This window comes from Loxodonta africana, chromosome 14 (genome assembly GCF_030014295.1).
Source record: "Loxodonta africana isolate mLoxAfr1 chromosome 14, mLoxAfr1.hap2, whole genome shotgun sequence".
NCBI classification, from domain to species: domain Eukaryota; kingdom Metazoa; phylum Chordata; class Mammalia; order Proboscidea; family Elephantidae; genus Loxodonta; species Loxodonta africana.
In genome coordinates, this window is record NC_087355.1 from 73889604 (window position 1) to 73910087 (window position 20484).

Below are 20484 nucleotides of genomic sequence, written 5' to 3' on the forward strand. Positions count from 1 at the left end.
ATTATTATGCAAATATAGCTTTGTTTCCTGCTCCCCATCACCACACATGCTATAATAAATTCTTTTCCAAACAGCTACATGAGCTTAAAATGAAAACTTCTAAATTCCACTGAGTTGATGGGTCTACAAGCTACTTAAATCTCTCCCTATAAACTACTGCTACTTTCTCACCATTATAAGTTGACACAACAATGAACATTTCTACGTATAATTCTTCCCCAATAATTCATTTAAGAATCATTGTGCGTCTTCAGAACACTGCTATGCTGTTTACCCCTGACAAAACTGCACATACATATACAATTCCAAGATATGTACGTGCATGTGTATATGTCTATACCAAAACCAAACCAAACCCACTGCCGTCGAGTCAGTTCCAACTCATAGCGACCCTATAGGACAGAGCAGAACTGCCGACAGAGTTTCCAAGGAGCACCTGGTGGATTCGAACTGCCGACCTCTGGGTTAGCAGCCATAGCACTTAACCACTACGCCACCAGGGTTTCCGATATGTCTATATACACACCAATTTTTCTGCAACCCCACCTACGCTATTACAATTTTAAATTTTTATTTTTGGAAATGATTGTTTTAATTTTCATCCCTATGATGACTATCAAGGCTAAAAACTTTTCAATTAAGTTTCTTTCCCTTTTTTTTTTTTTACAAACATTTATTAAGAATTTACTACGTGCCAAAGTCTGTGCTAGATACCAGGGAGACAGAGATGAATCAGATGCAATCTGCCCTTTCCTCCAGGAACTTCTAGTTAGCTGTATGGAGAAAGGCTTATAAACAAAATAAGCGCCATTAACTATGACAGGTGCTATTATGACAGCTACATAATCTGCAGTCTTAGGTGAAATGCCTTTTCCTGTAAGTTGCCCATTTATCTGTTGAATTCCACAGTTTTCCTAACAAATTTAAATGGCAGGCATTAATGTTTTAACAGTGGTTTGCCAAAAAATTTTTTCAAGTGTGTTTTTTTGTTGTTGGTGGTGGTGGTAGTGATATGCCCATATTTTATGTTAATGATCAAGTCTGTCATTTCCATCATGTCAAATTTTAAAAGTCATCACTCCTCCAGAGTTTTAATAAGCAGAAATTTTCTTCATTCTAGATGCTGATAAAGCTAATGTTAGAGTCTTACTTTGACCTTTAGATGACATTTTCTATATGTATTCATCCAAATACGTATACAGAAACTATATTCTATTTTAGACTCCTGACTTCCCTACATATATGAAATGACCATTGGCCAATAGGCCCCATTTCCACTTCCCACCCATTCTGTTAAAATGCCTGTCACTACTGTCCACACCATCAAAGCCTTTCTTCTCCCTTCACTTTAGGAATGTCAGTCAGGGAGCTCTGATCCGGTTATCTCAATGCCCTTCTGCAGATATCATGTGAATAGTACTGGGAGGAAGAAAAGAAGTGAGCGGTCCTTTCTGGCTCCCTGATTCAGGACCTGAAACACATTTTCCCATTGTAAAAATAGGTGTTTTATGTGATGATTAGGTTTTATGATACTCTAGGTCCTATGGTTAACTACATTGGGACTAGCCTGGGAACTTGACTATATCTGTTATATAGTTCTATAAGAAAACATTTCTCAAGTTTCAAATAACCACATTAACAAATGAGGTTTTAAAAACAACTTATGTCAATTGGAACTTGCATATGTATTTGCATTTACTCTATTATAGATAAATTTCATATTTATATTATGTCACGAATCACTAACTTTAAACACTTCATACTGTTAGTGAGCAAAATGTTATATTACGGAGTAAAAGATCGGATCCTAACATATAACAGAGTCAACAACTAAGGAAAAAGATCACTGCTTCCACATGCTGGTGAGGAATTTATCAAAACACAGAGAGAATAAATACACAAATACTAGCTTTGCAACTGAGGTACTCTTGTCTAGAACAAGGGAAATGGACCTGTTTATAACATATAAAGAAAACAGAATTATCAATTACGTGATAAGATTCCAGGAAAATAAACTTCTCCTGATCCTAACTGTAGTGCCAAGCTTTACGCCAAATTGCCAGAATTCTATTCCATTGTCTCCGTGTCTATCCTCATGCCAGTACCATACCATCTTGATTATTGTTGCTTTGTAGTAAGTTCTGAATAGGGAATTGTGAATCTCCCCCACTATATTCTTCTTTTTCAAGTTTTGGGTATTCTGAGTCTATTACAATTCCATATGATTTTACAATCAGCTTGTCAATTTCTATAAAGAAGCCTAGTAGGGTTCTAATACAGATTGCATTGAATCCATAGATCAATGTGGAGAGTATTGTCATTTTAAGAATATTAAATCTTCCAGTCCATGAATATGGGATGTTTTTCCATTTATTTAGATCTTCTTTTAATATCTTTCAACAATATTTTATATTTTCAAAGTATCAGTTTTGCATTTCCTTTGTTAAATGTTTTCCTAAATGTTCTCTTCTTTTTCTTAATACTATTATAAATGGAAGTGTTTTCTTAGTTTTATTTTTTGATTGTTCATTGCAACTGTATTAGAGATACTATTGATTTTTGTATGTAGGTCTTGTATCCTGCAACCTTACTGAACTTGTTCATTAGTTCTAATAATTTTTAGTGGATTCCTTAGGATTTTCTATATACAAGTCATATCATCTATGAATAGACATAGTTTTACCCCTTCCTTTTCAATCTGGAATACCTTTTATTCTTTTTCTTGTCCAATTTCCCTAGCTAGAACCACTAGTACAATGTTTAATAAAAGTGGCAACAGCAGCTAGTCTTGTCTTGTTCCTGATAGTCTTTCACCAATAAATACGCAGGTTTCCTTCATCAGATTGAGGAAGTTCCCTTCTATTCCTTGTTTGCTGAGTGTTATTATCATGAAAGGGTACTGAGCTTTGTCACATATTTTTCTGCATCAACTGAGATGTGATTTTTTTTTTAATTGCACTGATATGGCATATTATTTTGATTTTGGAATGTTAAACCAACTTTGCATTACTGGAACAGTACCATTTTGTCATAATGTCTAATTCTCTTTTTACATTCCTAGATTCAGCTTGCCAGTATTTTGTTGAGGATTTTTCTATCCATATTCATAAATACTGGTCTGTCATTTTCTTGGGGTGTCTTGTTTTGGTATTAGGATAATACGGGCCTACAGTACAAGTTGGGAAGAGTTCTTTCTTTTATTTTTTTGTAAGAATTTGTGAAGAATTGGTATTACTTCTTTAAATGTTTGGTAGAATTTATCAGTTAAGCCATCCGGGCCTGGGCTTTTCTTTGTAGGTGGTTCTTTGATCATTAATAAAATCACTTTGCTTATTATAGTTCTTTCAGATTGTCTCTTGCTTCTGGAGTCAGTTTTCATAGTTTGTTATTTTTCTAGGAATTTTATAAGGTTGGTATAACATCCTCTCTTTCATTATTGACTCTAGTAATTTGTCTTTCTTTTTTTCTTTACCAATCTAGCTAAAGGTTTGTCTATTTTGTTATATCTTTTCAAAGAACCAACTATTAGTTTCACTGACCCTTACTCTTTTTCTATTGTCTATTTAAGTTTCCCTCTATTGCTTCCTTTCTTCTGCTTGCTTTAGGTTTAGTTTTCTCCTCTTTTTCTAGTATCTTAACAACAACATCGAGTTTATTGTCTGTCTCCCCTCTACTGGGAGAGGAAAGATACACTAGGAAAAAGATCTTTTCTGTTAACTGGTATATTCAAAACTCCTAGATCTATACCTGACATATAAAGCCAAAACACCAAACCTGTTGCCGTCAAGTAGATCCTGACTCACATAAACCCCATAAGACAGAGTAGAACTGCCCCATAGGGTTTTCAAGGCTGTAATCTTTTCGGAAGCAGACTGCTATATCTCTCTTCTGTGAAGCAGTTGGTGGGTTCAGACCACTGACCCTTCAGTTAGCAGCCGAGTACTTATCACTACACCACCAGGACTCCTCACCTGACATACACTAAAAAAACCAAACCTGTTGCCATTGAGTCAATTCCGACTCATTGACTCATAGCAACCCTATAGAACAGAGCAGAACTGTCCTGTAGGGTTTCCAAGAAGTGCCTGGTGGATTTGAACTGCCGACCTTTTGATTAGCAGCCATAGCTCTTAACCACTACACCACCAGGGTTTCCCACCTGACATATAGTAGGTAAATAATAAATATTGGTTGAATGAATGAATGATGATACCCATCATCTCTAATTCAAACCTCTCTGGCTCTTGACCTTTAATCCAAATGCCTATTAGGTGTCACTGTCTGAACGTCCTACTAGCATCTCAAATTCAACATGCCCAAAACAGAACTCACTGTTTCCCCCTACGAGCTAGTTCTTTTTCCTTTTTCCTTGACTTACTTGGTGGCATCATGATCCACCCAGTTTCCTTCCTCTTTAAAACTCTTTGCTGGCTCTCGTTATCTAGGTGTGAGGTTCAAGCTCCTTACCATAAAAAATATAATGCCTCTCCTATCTAATTCATGCTTAATTCTTCAACGCTGTTTTCAATTGCTGCTCTACCAGCAACTCCTACATATTATATTCCAGCAATGTCTATAACTTCTTGCCTTTTCTCAACACACCCTGTTTTTGTCATGCCCTTGTACTTGCTAATCAACATACCCAGAATGCTATTGTGTACCTGGTAAATGTATCCAATAATTGCCAAGTAATCTCCCCACCAAACGAACTTTCTTCCCACAAAGCATTAATTCTTCTACTTGGGCTATTTGTGTATCTTGTGCACACTTCTATTACTGCAAATGTCACACTAGATAATAATTTGCTTACATGTATGCTCTCTACCTAAATAACTTCTCGTATAGTTAGTTTCTCGTTTTATGTCCTTGGCCTCTAGCACATAACAGAAACTCTTCAACATTAACTGAATTATATACAGAATTTTTAAAAAATCAAGAACACCTACAAAAAATAAGAAATCAATTAAAAAAGAAAAAACTTTTCTTCTGATAACTGCCACAGTCTAGACAATTTTTGTTAAAAACTTCACTCAAATCAATTTTAGTTTCAAAATTTATCAAGGGACTGAATGATACACTGTCTTGCCCTAGCAACCCAAATTCATTACCATGAACTATACAAACAAAAAAAAAAAATGTACTTACCAAATGTGCACTAACGCGTGTTTGCCACATGTCAACTTGCTTTGGTGTGAGATCAGGAATTGACAAGCCTAACCGGGAAGCCAAAGCTTCAACATAGCCTGCAAGTCTTAAAAAACAAACCAAGAAGGCAGAACATTCTCAGAGAGCAAAAACCTAATTACTACAAATAGAAGCAACATAATTTTATACCTGTAATTGGCACTCTAGAAATTATCTTAAACATTTTTTTAATTTTCATTTTATTATATATAAATATATATCCACTTAAAAATATCTTTATATTAATATATTTAATACGTAGGTTGATTAAGCATTGACTTAGTGAAATTATTCTCTACCATTACTAAAAACAGACCAACTCAGGAGATATAAAAATAATCTACTAACATTTACAATTTCTACACTTAGTCAAATTCAAAGCAAAGCACTTTAACTTGTAATATAAATTTATAATTGGCAGCATAAAGCAAAAGTTTCAAAAATCCATTTGACTCATATACTAAGAAAAACAGTCTAGAATTTTCAGAGCAATGTCAAGTATTTTATCAATTCTAAGTCAACTTCACTAATTGAACATAATCTTATTTTCTGAACTATAAGAAGAAATCAAGTATGCATGCTATCAATTATAAGACGAATCCCCATATCAGATATGATAAATTACAAAAATGTATATCTAAGAATCAGTAGAATGTGATATCAGAAAAAAAGCAGAGTAGCAGTTCTTAAATATACAACCCCCAACAAAATCTTCATCTCTAATCAAAAATAGTTTTATGATGCAATCTAAAAATGAATGGCTTAAAAATCTATTAGATCATTTGATTCTATCAAATATATCAGGAAGCTATCACAGTAGCTACAATATTATCATTACTAACCTTTAATGTTGGGAACTAGAAAATGGAACGTTTAATCATGACAGATTTATGCCAGAAATTACAGGAATATAAAATTTCTGCCTTGGCTCCAAAGCAAAGAAACTTTAACAGTAGCTTTGGATAAAAATCCAGTGCAGAGTCTAATTTAGAGTTAGATCACAAGAGCTGCCTTTACCTAGTTTATACAGCTAAGTAGACTCCTACCAAGCCCAAAATTAAATCTCAAAATTTACCACTCTATTGAGCCAAAGAAGGAAGAAAAAACCCAGTGACAGAGAAAGACAGTATACTTATCACAATACCTAATTAACACCAACCTGGTCTAATTTCTACACCCCAAGCTTTCCCTAAATTCAGGAAGCAGCCCCAGGTCATCTGCCACTCAGAAGGGAGGACATAAAAAGAAAAAAAGTTGGGTCTTTTCTGAGGAAATAGACATCCTGTTTGTCTCATCATTCCTGCCACATAAAGAAAACAAACAAAAGCCAAACCTACATATATTTTGATCACTATTCCTTCTGAAAGTTCTACTCTTTAGAAAACATGCCCAGTAAGTATCCTCAAACTTGGGCGATATTCTTTATCTTTGAGCTTAGCAGGAGAGGAGTGAAGGGTTATGAGGATGGGGGTCCCTGCTTTAAATCCTGTCTCATCCTTGAGAATGTTCACAAATTGCACATTAGTACTTCAGTAAATGAAAACTGAATTTTGCTTAGATTGAAGTTTTTATTGGATTATGATAGTTTTTTTTTTTTTTTGGTGGGGGGGATATATGTATCAGAATCAACTGAAAAGATTATTAAACACAAATGCCAGGGCCACATACCCATAGAAACCAATTCCGCATCTATATTTTCACGAGTTCCCTGGGCAATTCTGATACACAACGTAGATTCAGTCCTACTGATTTAGAATATTAAATTTAAAATTTTAGTTCTAAAACACAAAGAGAAAAATACATTTTACTTTTTTTTGGCCATGGTTCTCAATTAGGGGAGGAAGGAGAAAGAAAGTGAATACACACACACACAAATGAATAAACGAATGAACCTACCCAAGTCCAGCTAAATCTGATACAAGATTTCCCAAAGCAGCAGCTAAAAGATTGAAAAATGATGAGTTGTTATGTAAGTCAGAAAATTGTTACAATATATCATTATGTGATCAATAAAACACTGGTCTGGAGGAGTTCTCACATTTCTCAAACTATAACACTATACCCATAGTAATTCACTGAACAGCTCTGAATCTCAACAGTCTGAAATAGGCGCAATTCTCCTGAGATTATAGTATTCCACCTCCATTAAGCAGTAGGTATTTCTCTGTTTAAGCAGCCAGTTTCGGTTTAGATATGAAAACAGCTACATAATAATATTTTGTCTTTTATCTTTGAGATAATATTTGTTAAAAAAAAAAAAAATCTATCATTGTCGAGTCGATACCAACTCATAGAGACCCTACAGGACAGAGCAGAACTGCCCCATAGGGTTTCCAAGGAGCGGCTACTGGATTTGAACTGCTGCCCTTCTGGGTAACAGCTGAATGCTTAACCACTGGGCCACCCGGGCTCCATCTGTTTAAAGGAATTTGGATATTTGGAAGTTGAAGAATAAAGGCAAATATATAGGTCTGAAATTCAAGAAAAGACAAGAAGAAATGCTGTTTTTCATTAACTCACCTACTTCATGCTTTCTTTACAACAAACACAACACAGAACCATTCTCGAATTTCACCTTCCTCAAGAACACAGTAGTGGGACAATCACAATGCAATTAATGAGAATGCTTACACACCGTGAAAATGTAACTAATGTCACTGAACAACTTGTGCAGAAGCTGTCAAATGGGGACCTAATTTGCTGTATAAACTTGCACCAAAAACAGAATAAAATGGTACTTTTTAAAAAAAAATTCAAAGTTCTTTCTGAAAACTGCGTTGAGATACACTGAGTTCTACTAAGTGTCGGGCATTATGCACGCATTATTTACCCAGAGGGAAATGTAGGTAACATTACCCCATTTTAAGGAAACTGAGGCTCAGAAAGGTGGCCTGAAGCCTCACCTAATAAGGACACAGCCAGGAAAATAGCAAAAACCAGAAGGTTCATGATTTTAGCTTTCTGACAGACAAAAGAAAAATTTTAAAAAAAGAATATAGTAATGGTGGAAGGAAAAGAAGATGAAGCCAAAATAGATTTTCAATCTTGAATTTCCTGGTTTAATTTTTCTACCAAACTGAAAGATAATTTAATAGAGAGGTTTTGGGGGTAGCATACTTAATTAAGAGAAACATTTGTTTTAATATAGTCAATGTAGCAGAGTATTGTTACCCATTAACAAAGAAAAGTACCTAAAGTTTCTCAGAAAAAAAGTGCTACAAACACAAAATTAAGAGGAAGAACAGTATTAAGGAGATAAACTAACAGACATCTCAATGAGTAAACCTATTCAAAAAATTATTCTCTTCTAAACCTAACCTACTGAAATATTTTATAAATATATAGTCAAGAGAATAACATTACTATTATTAAATACCTGCCATAGTTGAAATTCCCAAAATAATTCCAATAGACATCTCAATTTGGGTTCCCTGAAAAATGATTACAAAGAAATTAATCTTAAAAGTTAAAGCTGAAGTGACTATAAAATAATAACAAACAATAACAAAAACAGGTAAAAGTTAAACCAATGTGTTATTGCAGCAAAATTATATACACAAAACTTGCAAACATTACAGTAATGCACTTAATTATTAAATATATGCATTCATGCAGAAATAATATCAACACTATTTTATTCCTAAAAGCAGACTTTCATTAAAAAATAGCAACACATTTATATTACTTATATTGCTATAAAAAATAGCAATATAACTCATCATTAAGAATCTAGAATGTATATTTTTCTATCAGAGAAAGATGCCTTAAAGCTCTTGAACACAAGGATTAACTCATATAATTTTAAATTGTGAATGATACATCTATACTATTTATTCTATTAAAAAGACTAACTAAACCAATTTCTAGGGACCCAAAAAATCATAGACTTCTTAAATTATTCTTATAATACTTAGTTCTCCATTAAGTAGTGAGGCTATATAATTCATTTATAAGCAGCAACAGTATTTAGTACAATAGATTTATAGTAAAAATGAGGCTCCATTTTATTTCCACTGAATTTATTTTATTTGAGATAGTTTCAGACATTCTACATCTATATCGCCATTTCTCTGAAGAAAAGAGGGGTTAATATTCTTGCTTCCACATTAAAGAGGATACAAGTGAGGTAAGAGATTATGCTATTCTAGTCTAATGGATTATTAAATAGAATAAAGAATAAATTCTACAGTGTACTAGTCAAACCCAGTTCTAACCCTTGGGCAATGCTACCCAACAGTAGACAATTTTCAAGAGCTCTTTTGAACACTGATGCTTAAAATTTCTAGAAAATTTAAAAATCACAATTGATATTTGTGGAGGAAATATTTACTGTCCATCAATTCTTTACACAACAGAAGCAGCCAAGTTCAGTTTTATTCACTATTCTCTTCCCTAGGACTTCTGGTTCCACTCCTTTGTGATACAATTCCTATTGAATACAGACCAAACAACTGACGCACAGAAGTCTCCCAGGCTCTTAAAATTACAAGGATGTGAAACTACCCAAAGAAACAGATTTCTGAAGAGGAAAAAAGAAAACAGAAGGAAAAAAAAAAAAAACAGGCACAGAGAAAAAAGACGGAGGATGTGTAACTTCATATATGAATGCAAAAGAACTGGAGTACTCACAGAGAAGAGAGGTACATGACAGCTACAGCATATTAAAATAAATTAAAAAAAAAAAACTCACTGTCATTGAGTTCATTCCAACTCATAGCAACCTTATAGGACAGAGTAGAACTGCCCCACAGAGTTTCCAGGGAACAGCTGATGGATTCGAACTGCCAATCTTTTGGTTAGCAGCTGAAAACTTAACCACTGAGCCACCAGGGCTCCATTAAAATAAATACATCCTCTTCAATGGCAGTGAATCGCTGGGAATGACCCAAAAAGAATCTGTTTTGCAATACACATATATAAAAAGTATTTAAGTGCTTAATCATTTGGTTGAGTTTAAGAAGCTTGAAATTTCTCCTAACAGCAAGAAAAGCCTTACACAGTCAGAGTGTGAGGGCAAAAGACTATCTACTTCTTTATCTCCCTTGTTGTTGTTGTTGCTGTTAGACGCCATCCAGTCAGTTTCGACTCACAGCGACCCTAGAGGACAGAGTAGAACTGCCCCATGGGTTTCGAAGAAGCAGCTAGTGGATTTGAACTGCCGACCTTTTGATTAGCAGCAGAGCTCTTAACCACCGTGCCGTCAGGGCTCCCTTAGTTACATCAAATTTTATGTTAGAAGATGAGGTAGAAGTTATAAATAAATAGAATACTAGTTGTCTTAAGGTCATACGTAGCTTAGCACCTTAATGTAATTGGCCTATTTCAAAGGTCTAGTAAATTCTATCCTAATGAAACTGTAAGGAAAAAGAAAAACCCACAGAAATCTCAGTTATAAAAAGTAATTTGATAATATCAAAAAGTAATAACAAGTTATGAAATCAAAACTTAGTACAAACAGCAGCTAACACAGAGGTCAAATCTATTACAAGAAGCTGTGCAGGAATTTGTTTTTATGATTACAACCAGGGTAGCACCCAGAAGACTACACCTAACTAGAAGGAGGAAAATATCAAGTTATCTTAAAAAATAAAAAAAATAGAAGAGTCAAGAATCTATCTCCTTCACTTACTGTCCTAAGACAGTCAGAGCTGTCCCATAACGTTAGGAGGCAATCAGTATTTTAAAACGATAAAAAGGTGTTGAAGTGGCAAATGTCTTGGTGTGTGTACATATATATATATTTACCACATACATAAAAAAAGATAACAAGGTGAAAAACATTCTTATGATAACAATGATCACTTATTTCCTTTTTCTATATTCTAGAGTTATACTGTTTATGCATTTTAGTCTCAGCAGTCTATTACAAGCTTCTCTGGAAAACTGCACTGTCTCTGAATTAGTCTGCAATTATCACAAGATATTTTTGCTACACCTATTACTTTTAATCAGGTATTGAAGTCAGTGGTTTACAACATTTCAGTATTATGTAAATAAAGGCTGGTGAAAAGCCACCGAAACTGAATTTCAATGTATTCTAGAATAATAATAAAAAAAAAAAAAAATTTTTTTTTTTTTTAAGTATTACTAATTTGGAGTCAACTATTTTGGGTCTATAAAAAACAGTCCACCGTCAGTTACACTATTGATGTGGCACAGGCATGGAAAATGCAAAACAGTGAACAACATTACAATAGCCTGACTTTACGATGTGCGTGTACGTGGAGGAGGAAGGTTAGTTTTATTTTGTTGTTGGTGGCGGTTTGCTTGTTTTTGGTATCTGTATTTAAACACAGACCTGCTAGTTTAGGTATTTATTTCAAAGAAATGATTAGACCATTCTGTAAAGGCCTTATTCAGGATCTAAGAAGCTAAGCAGTTTCTCAGTTATGATCTCTCTTCGGAATCTTTCTGCAACCCTCTCTAAGCAAAATAACATCATCTCAACACTTCCTGTAGCTGGGACACTGTTCCGGTATTTGAATATTTAAGGTCTGTCCAACTGAGAGTTAGGGGAAAAAAAAAAAAAATTGGCTATTAAGATGATAGTATGGGTACTGACTGTCAATAAGGAGAATCTTAAATGTTAGATGAAATCATGTAAAATTCAAAAAATATCTGCCACAGAGAGGTTTTAATTGAGACAATCTGTTCAAAAACACATCAGGACTTAGGAGTCATAAATTACCTATTCATGATAATGGAGTTTTTATTACAATTCGATTTGATTTACATTAACTATTGAAATAACCTAGCTAACTCAGGTTTTAGTAGTTCTAGATAGGGCAGTGTGGGTCTAAACAGTCAAATAAGTTCATCACATTCACAGATAAATAAACTGGCCAATTTGACTCTTCTATAGAAAGAAATGCTATCATCAGTCAAAAAACCAGCATTTTGAAAGTAGATTTTGCAGATGCTCATTTAGTCTGTGGCTAACTTTAGAAATCCGGTCTGGCTAGACTGCTTTACCAAAGAATTCTCCATCAGGTGCTTATCACCTTCGAGTTGTGTACACACTACAATAGTTTCTGGGATTGTTTATGTAGCAGGATCCCTTCCTGCTATAAGAACCCTCTACTTTCCTCAACTAGGCAAATGGCTCAACTTTCTGGATGTCTGATCCCCATCTACCTAGAGATAACGTTAAGACAGTCTAGCAAACAAAACTGTTCTTCAATGAACCAACTTTAGGTACTTTCAAGCAAATTTTATCATTTATATAATATAAATTACATTTTTTCTATTCCTCTTTTGAAACCAAATCCTCCGTTTACATCCATCTATAAGCTCTGGTGGCAAAGTGGTTAAGAGCTACAACTGCTAACCAAAAGGGTTGGCAGTTTGAATCCACCAGCCATTCCTTGGAAACCCTGTGGGGCAGTTCTACTCTGTCCTATAGAGTCGCTATGAGTCAGAATCAACTTGATAGCAATGGGTTTGTTGTTTTTTATAGTACATGTAACCCCCCAAACACCAAAAAACCCATGTCTCTCCTATGTATTTCTCCAACACTCAACAATTCTAAGATAGCTATAATAATGTAATTCTATTTTTTTTAAACTGAGCAGTCTCTTACACTATAGGTATCGTTTATAAAATTTTTTAAGTTAGAGTCAGTGAAGCTTAGTAGTGACAACAATCTAACTCAGAGGAGTTTCTAGTTATGAAGCACTTTGATTTTTTCAAACAAGTGTAAATAAAAACCCCACCTGAGAGCAGTCCTATCTTGCTGTTGTTGCTAGGTGCCCTCGAGTCGGTTCTGACTCACAGCCATCCTGCGTACAAAAGAATGAAACACTGCCTGGTCCTGTGCCATCCTCACAGTATTGCTATGTTTGACCTGATCATTGCAGCCACTGCATCAGTCTATCTCTTTTTCTTCTTTTTCGCTGACCCCCTACCCTACCAAGCATAATGTCTTTCTTCAGGGATTGATCCCTCCTGATAACATATCACATAAAGATCAATATCCTAGGCATAAGTGGGCTGAAACGGAGAAATGGACTGGTATTGGCCACTTTGAATCACACAATCATATGGTCTACTACGCCGGGAATGACAAAGTGAAGAAGAATGGCATTGCATTCATCATCAAAAAGAACATTTCAAGATCTATCTTGAAGTACAATGCTAGTGATGGAATAATATCCTACAAAGAAGATGAGTTAATACCAGTTACTCAAATTTACGCACCAACCACTGTCGCTAAAGAAGAGGAAATTGAAGATTCTTACCAATTTCTGCAGTCTAAAATTGATCAAACACATAATCAAGATGCACTGATAATTACTGGTGATTGGAATGTGAAAGTTGGAAACAAGACAAATCAGTAGCTGGAAAATATAGCCTTGGTGACAGAAACAATGTTGGATATTGCATGATAGAATTTGGCAAGACCAATGACTTTTTCATTGCAAATACCTTTTTTCAACAACATAAATGGCGACTATACGCATGGACCTTACCAGATGGACTACATAGGAATCAAATTGACTACATCTGCGGAAAGAGACAAAGAAAAAGCTCAATATCATCAGTCAGAACAAGGCCAGGGGATGACTGCAGAACAGACTGTTCATTGCTCATATGTAAGTTCAAGGTGAAGCTGAAGAAAATTAAAACAAGTCCATGAGAGCCAAGGTACGACCTTGAGTATATCCCACATGAATTTAGTGACCATCGCAAAAACACATTTGACGCACTGAACACTAATGATCAAAGGCCACATGAGTTGTGGGATGACGTCAAGGACATTATAGATGAAGAAAGCAAAAGGTCATTAAAAAGAGAGGAAAGAAAGAAAAGACCAAAATGGATGTCAGAAGAGACTCTGAAACTTGCTCTTGAACACAGAGCTGCTAAAGCGAACGGAAGAAATGATGGAGCAAAAGAGCTAACAGAAGATTTCAAAGGGCAGGTCAAGAAGACAAAGTATTATTAATGAAATGTGCAAAGACCCAGAGTCAGAAAACCAGAAAAGAAGAACATACTCAGCACTTCCCAAGCTGAAAGAGCTGAAGAAAAAATTCAAAACTCAAGTGCAATTCTGAAGGATTTTAAGGGCAAAATATTGAATGATGCAGGAAGCATCAAAAGAAGATAGAAAGAATACACAGAGTCATTTCACCAAAAAAAATTAGTCGTTTTTTAACCATTTCAGGAGGTAGCATATGATCAAGAACCGATGGTACTGAAGGAAGAAGTCCAAGCTGCACTGAAGGCATTCGTGAAAAACAAAGCTCCAGGAATTGACTGAATACCAATTATGATGTTTCAACAAACAGATTCAAGGCAGGAAGCACTCACTCGTCCATGCCAAGAAATTTGGAAGACACCTAGCTGGCCAGCCAAATGGAAGAGATCCACATCTGTGCCCATTCCAAAGAAAGGTGATCCAATAGAATGCAGAAATTATCGAGTCCTTTTTTTTTTTTTATCTTAGTGTCCAGAAATAAGTCATTGATATTTCTTTCTCCCTCCCACAACATAAGTAATAGACCTTCAATCCACTTATTGCTAATATTTGAAAGGAAAGACCTCATATAAAATATTTTAAAAATATGTACGGTAAGTTGATCATTGTCTTCTTAACTGACTATGATCAATTCATTTTATTTGGACAAAATAAGAGAGAAGTGGAAACCCTGGTGGTGTAGTGGTTAAGTGCTACGGCTGCTAACCAAAAGGTTGGCAGTTCGAATCCACCAGGCGCTCCTTGGAAACTCTATGGGGCAGTTCTACTCTGTCCTATAGAGTTGCTATGAGTTGGAATCAACTCGACGGCACTGGGTTTGGTTTTTTAGTTTTTAAGAGAGAAGTGGATAGAGTACTGGGAAGTTTTAGGAGACTTGCACTTTATTCATGGACCTATTTCTGACTTTAGAATCTGGACCCAATATTGGTATCCATTAACAAAAGGTGCTATGTAACAGTGAGAAAGGTAAGTCCGCCATTCATGAGAATAAACACTAAACAACACTTTTAAGGAATATCTTTAACATGACTATGGGAGAGAAGAATCATTTTTTTAACACTACCATTGAGCAAAGGTAGAAGGCGGATATGTTCACAATGTTCTGAATTGAAACTTAAAACACCTTTGGGTTAAATGGCTAGACTGTGTATGGAAACACCCTTTAAAACATATTGCATGGGAAAATTGAACAAGAAAATAATAGAAAAATCTACATACGTGATAAGATTTAATTGCCTATACAATTAATTAAATGTCAGAAAAATTTTACATACTTTTTTTCTTTAAAAAATGTTAAAACTAGAACAGGATAATATGGATGCAATAAATATGTTTTTATGATAGACTAAATGCTTTTCCAAAAGACTTAATGATTAATATATATGATGCCTCAAAATTTAGCCTAATTAATAGGAAATACAGTAAAAATTAGCCCTGTTCATTATGGTGTTAAACTTTATAGCTACAATGTGCACATTATTAGGAAAGTTGTGACCACATTAATTTCTTCATTAACTCAGAACAGAAGAAGTGAGAAAAGAACTTACTGCAACAATCATAATTGCATTATCCAAAAAGCCAAACCCTACGAAAGGTATCGCATTGTGGATGAATACTGAAAAACATCAAAAACAGAAAAATACATTTTAAGACTTCTGTAACTTTAGAATAACAACAACAACAACAACAACCCATATGATTATGGTCTCCTAAATAGGTTTGATAATCTTTGGAATTTGTTTTGCATTCCCCATAGCCAAAAGATCCTGCTAGTGGTGTAAGTTCAGCTACTTGGTAGAAGCTATGCGGTGAGGGGGGAGAACATATAATATGTAAAAATACTTGTGTTGAGCTTTTGTGTTTTCTTACCGGCCACACACACACACACAAATAAACAATTAATGGCAGAACAAATTAGTAAATACATGTTAAGTGCCATGTTTTACCTATTTATTTGCTACTTACAGCAACCTGTTTCTCTCACTCCTAAGGACTGGTAATATAAAATTGCTATCGGCATTAGAAATAATGAAATAACCCCTGAATCAAATTTCAGGGAAGCTATCTGGTCACTTTTACTCATTAACCAACTTTTTTAACAAACATTAGAAAACTGTGATTATCTTATCTACGGGCCATCTTTTTTCCTTCCTAACATCATTATCCATAAATGCTTTCTCAAACTATAAAGAAACAATAACTGATTAAAATAAAATATGTAAATTGGCCCATTCCTACCAAATGTATACCTTAGCTTATCTACCTGGTATATATCTGAATGACCTGAAATGATATTAGATATGTAACTAGGAAGGACTAATACCTATTTTTTTTTCCATATTTGCATCTTCAGCACATTGCAGAATACCTAGTGCACAGTAGATGCTCAATAAATATTAAGTTGAGGACTACTAACCTGGAAAGGAAGAGAATCCCAGATTGAGGGAACTGAAGGCATACTGTGAAACAGATTAAAAGCTGGGGATAGTTAAAAGACTTTATTCTAACTAATTTATAAACTTGCCAAGGTACAGTCAACATTAGTGCAACTAAGGACTTTTTTTTAGATAAACATAAAAATTCTGAGTTTTACACTACATCCAAAAAAAAAAAGTCCCTTTGAACCAACTGGTTCAGTAACATCAGAGTCTTTTTTCTTTTAATGCAGGTAAATCCACAGAAAAATATAATCCAGAAGTTACAAAAGTTTGGTATTACTATGGTGAGTTCTGCACCAGCCATAGAAGGCAAAATTCAAGCAATAAAAAGACATTTCTACCTACAAGCACTATCAAAAGATTAAAATCAAGGGAAAATAGTATATATCCTAGATCATTTCAGATTTCTTTTTGTTATTAAGAATGTCCAAGCTAAAAAGCAGCATCTTTTTAATTATAAAAAAATAGTATTTTAAAAATTGGTGATGATAGAAATCGAATAGTAATTAATTAAATGAAATCTTTCAATTAAAGGACCTAGCTTTAGTTCTTTGATTTTTTACCTGAGTCTATTTGCTTAACTGTTAGACATTCAAAATTTTATAAACAGCTTCCAAAACATAATACAATCCCAATTCTCAAGAACAAAAACTTAATTTTACAGGTCAAAAGAGTATAACAAAAAAAAAAAGTTTTTTTTTTAATTTACTAAATGAAACACTTGCAGTGAAGAGAAAGCTACTTAAATATGTCTCAGGAGACAAGTTTCCCAAATAACTTTCTCAATCACCTTTGAAACATAAATATTGCAAAGTAACTATGAAAATTTTGAGACTGCTTAGCAGTTCTGGATTCATTTGATGGTATCTAAGATTGACCGGTTACACATATCTTAAAATACATTGTTAAGGCCATTAAATTAAGATGAGACTAATTGCTACCCTAGTAAAAATTTGGTCGGTGAAAGCAAGGCACATTGCTACAATAATCACATTGAACTACAAAATACGTCATGTTTTTAATGCTCAGACCTGGACAAATATGTCTCATGAATAAAACTTTATTTTTAACCCAACAGGAAAAAAAATTTTTTTCAACAAGTTCAACTGACATGTTAAGAAAACAAAAAGACACTATAACTCAGCTGTTGCTAACAAATCACGTTTAGTATTTAATTTACAACCTACTCAAGTTAACTGTAGTTAAATAATGTTCTTTTTCCTCTGTCTTTATGATAAAATTCCAAACTGTTTTATGTTATTTCAGTGTTAGCCTTGAATACTTTTTCCTATCCTACTAGAGTAAAAAAAGCACACAAGCAGCACTGTAAGGTTTCTTCTGCTTGGTGGTTTGAAATAAACTTCACTGTCTTCATTACCACACACAAACAGCCGGAAGTATTTTCTCCACCAGAGAACAGTTTCAGCTAGCCTTGAGTCTAAAAATTCTAGCTCTATAGTGACCCAACTTAAAAACAAAACTAAATATAGCCTTTATCATGGAAATTAAGAAAATCTCTTCATAAGTATAATTGTATTTCTGGATATTTCTAGACGGTAATAATATTTTAACAGTATTAGATTTTTTAAAGATATTAAATATTCCATAATGTTATGATATTTTTTAAACCAAGTTTATAAACTTTGTTCCTAAGCAAAATAAATAGGGTAATCCACATATCTGGGGAGCTTTAATTGACTCTTCCGTACTACTGATGAATGTCACAAGTTATTTCAAATCCAAGAGACAGTTGAACAAATATTTTAAAATTTTAGAACCATTACCATATCTCAGCTGTCCTGGGGTGGGTGGTGGAGCTTCCAACTTTTCTAAAAGGAAAAAAAAAAAAGGGTATGGGGCAAGAATTAGTTACTATTGCACGATTCTTCTGTATTACAATGAAAAAAATACCAGCAGATTTACAGAGGAGGAGAACATCAGAGTTTTATACACATAGATTATCTTTAGGTTAATGGGCCAAGGTCATCCATACAGAAAATATTAATTGGTATACGTTAAATTACAAGGCTAGAAGCAAAACTGAGCTTCAATTACAAGCTTACCTTGGACCCTTTGGCCCTAAGTCATTTTTTAAGTCCTTGCATCTATATAAGGAGACTGTATGTATTAATTACAGTAAAGAAACACTAGAAATAACATCATCAGAAAACTAGCTACTCTTCTTTAAGATGGCAAACCTAGATGGCTTAAAAAATATATATCTATAAACAAGCAACATAGATAGCAGGTTAAAAAAATACATATTCAAATAGACCTAGATACCCTTTAAAAATAGGAAAATACTTTTAAAGCAACTTACTACAACAATGACTTCCCCTTGGATTATGTTCTGTTCCTCAAATAAACCAAAAAAAAAAACCAAACCCGTTGCCATCGAGTCAGTCCCAACTCATAGCAACCCTACAGGACAGAGTAGAACTGTCCCCTACGGTTTCTAAGTGCCTGGTGGATTCGAACTGCCAACTTTTTGGTTTGCAGCCATAGTTCTCTTAACCACTAGGCCACTAGGGCTTCCGTTCCTTACAGAATCTCCCTTGATAATACACTGAGTATTTTCCATTTTTGGAACCTATACTACTGGCTCATAGAGAGTAAAGAATTTTTTTTTTTTTACAATTAAAAAAAAAGTTGGATGCTATTTAAAATCACAAGTAACAACATAAAACATACTATTTACACACATCATAATTACAGTTTTTCCAAAATAAATCAAAATATTTTTAAGTGCTATCATATCTAAAAACATAACAATTACTACAAAATAGCACTATTAAAAAAAATTTTTTTTTAATCTCATAACAATAACTATCCCATCATTTGTACAAATTCAAGAGTAAACGATGGTAAAATGGTAGGGAATTCTACTTTCTTTACCCTCAACCAATCCAACGGAATGAATTGATAACATAGAGAGAAGAAATGACACTGTGGATCATTCTACTTTACAGATTTAGTACAACTAGATCGCCCAGCAAAACTTATGAGATATACATTTTCTAAAACAATTATTTATAATTTATAACAACACAAAAACTAAGGAATTTAGGTTTAAAAAAACAGCAAATAAACCTCTAAAGATAAGCTTTATAAAAAAGGAGTATGGTCTGTATTCATGACTGAAATTTTACTTAAAAAGCATAGTATCATAAAGGCTCTACAATAAGAAGTAGTTTAATCAACTATCATATTTTGAAAGCTCTAAGAATGGAAGTTTAAGCTTTTTTTCTTTTTTAGAAGAATTAAGAAATTAAGACTACCCAAAAAACCCACTGCCGTCGAGTCAATTCTGACTCATAGCGACTAGTCATCGCATAATTCCACATCTGATTAAAATAGTATATTCTCCATTGTTTAACTAGCACTATCAAAATCTACTTTGAAAGCATGCAAATGGTCTTCCAAAATTTTAAACAAGGAACATAGGTTACCACTGTACTACACAGAGTTTTCTGGTAAAGTAAGCATGCAAAAGCAGTTACAAACCAGCACTGTCTGTTAGCTGCATTACTCTTTGTCATCGCTATGGTTCTGACACTATGATAAGTCCTTGTCAGGTGACTGGAACATCTTGAAATACCTAAAAATTCAAAAGCAGGACTTTCCCAATAGAAGGAGAGTATAAAAAGTCCTTGCTTTTATTTCTTCGAACTCCCTACACATTTATGAAAATATTAAAAATATTCCACAATTCCTAAGAAGGAAGAATAAGGGCCAGGTAAACAGACAATATGTAGTACTAAAGAGAAAAATTCAAATAATGTAATCAGTAGTCTTAATCTTTCTTTCCTATTACCAACTAAAGGTAATAAATTCGGAGGACGAGAGAGAAAGGGAAGGAGAGAGAGAGTAATAGAGAGAACAGGG

At 34.1% G+C, this 20484-nt stretch overlaps 1 protein-coding gene across 1 annotated transcript in view; it reads right to left on the minus strand.

The window, feature by feature from the left end:
• TMEM65 (transmembrane protein 65) overlaps positions 1 to 20484 on the minus strand; it is a 74983-nt gene that overhangs the window by 17442 nt on the left and 37057 nt on the right. The window contains exons 2-6 of the mRNA XM_064268054.1: positions 18384 to 18428; positions 15709 to 15776; positions 8561 to 8615; positions 7081 to 7123; positions 5146 to 5251 (exon numbers count right to left, since the gene is read on the minus strand). Of these exons, the coding sequence (XP_064124124.1) occupies positions 5146 to 5251; positions 7081 to 7123; positions 8561 to 8615; positions 15709 to 15776; positions 18384 to 18428 (317 nt within the window). The remainder of the gene's footprint in view (positions 1 to 5145; positions 5252 to 7080; positions 7124 to 8560; positions 8616 to 15708; positions 15777 to 18383; positions 18429 to 20484) is intronic.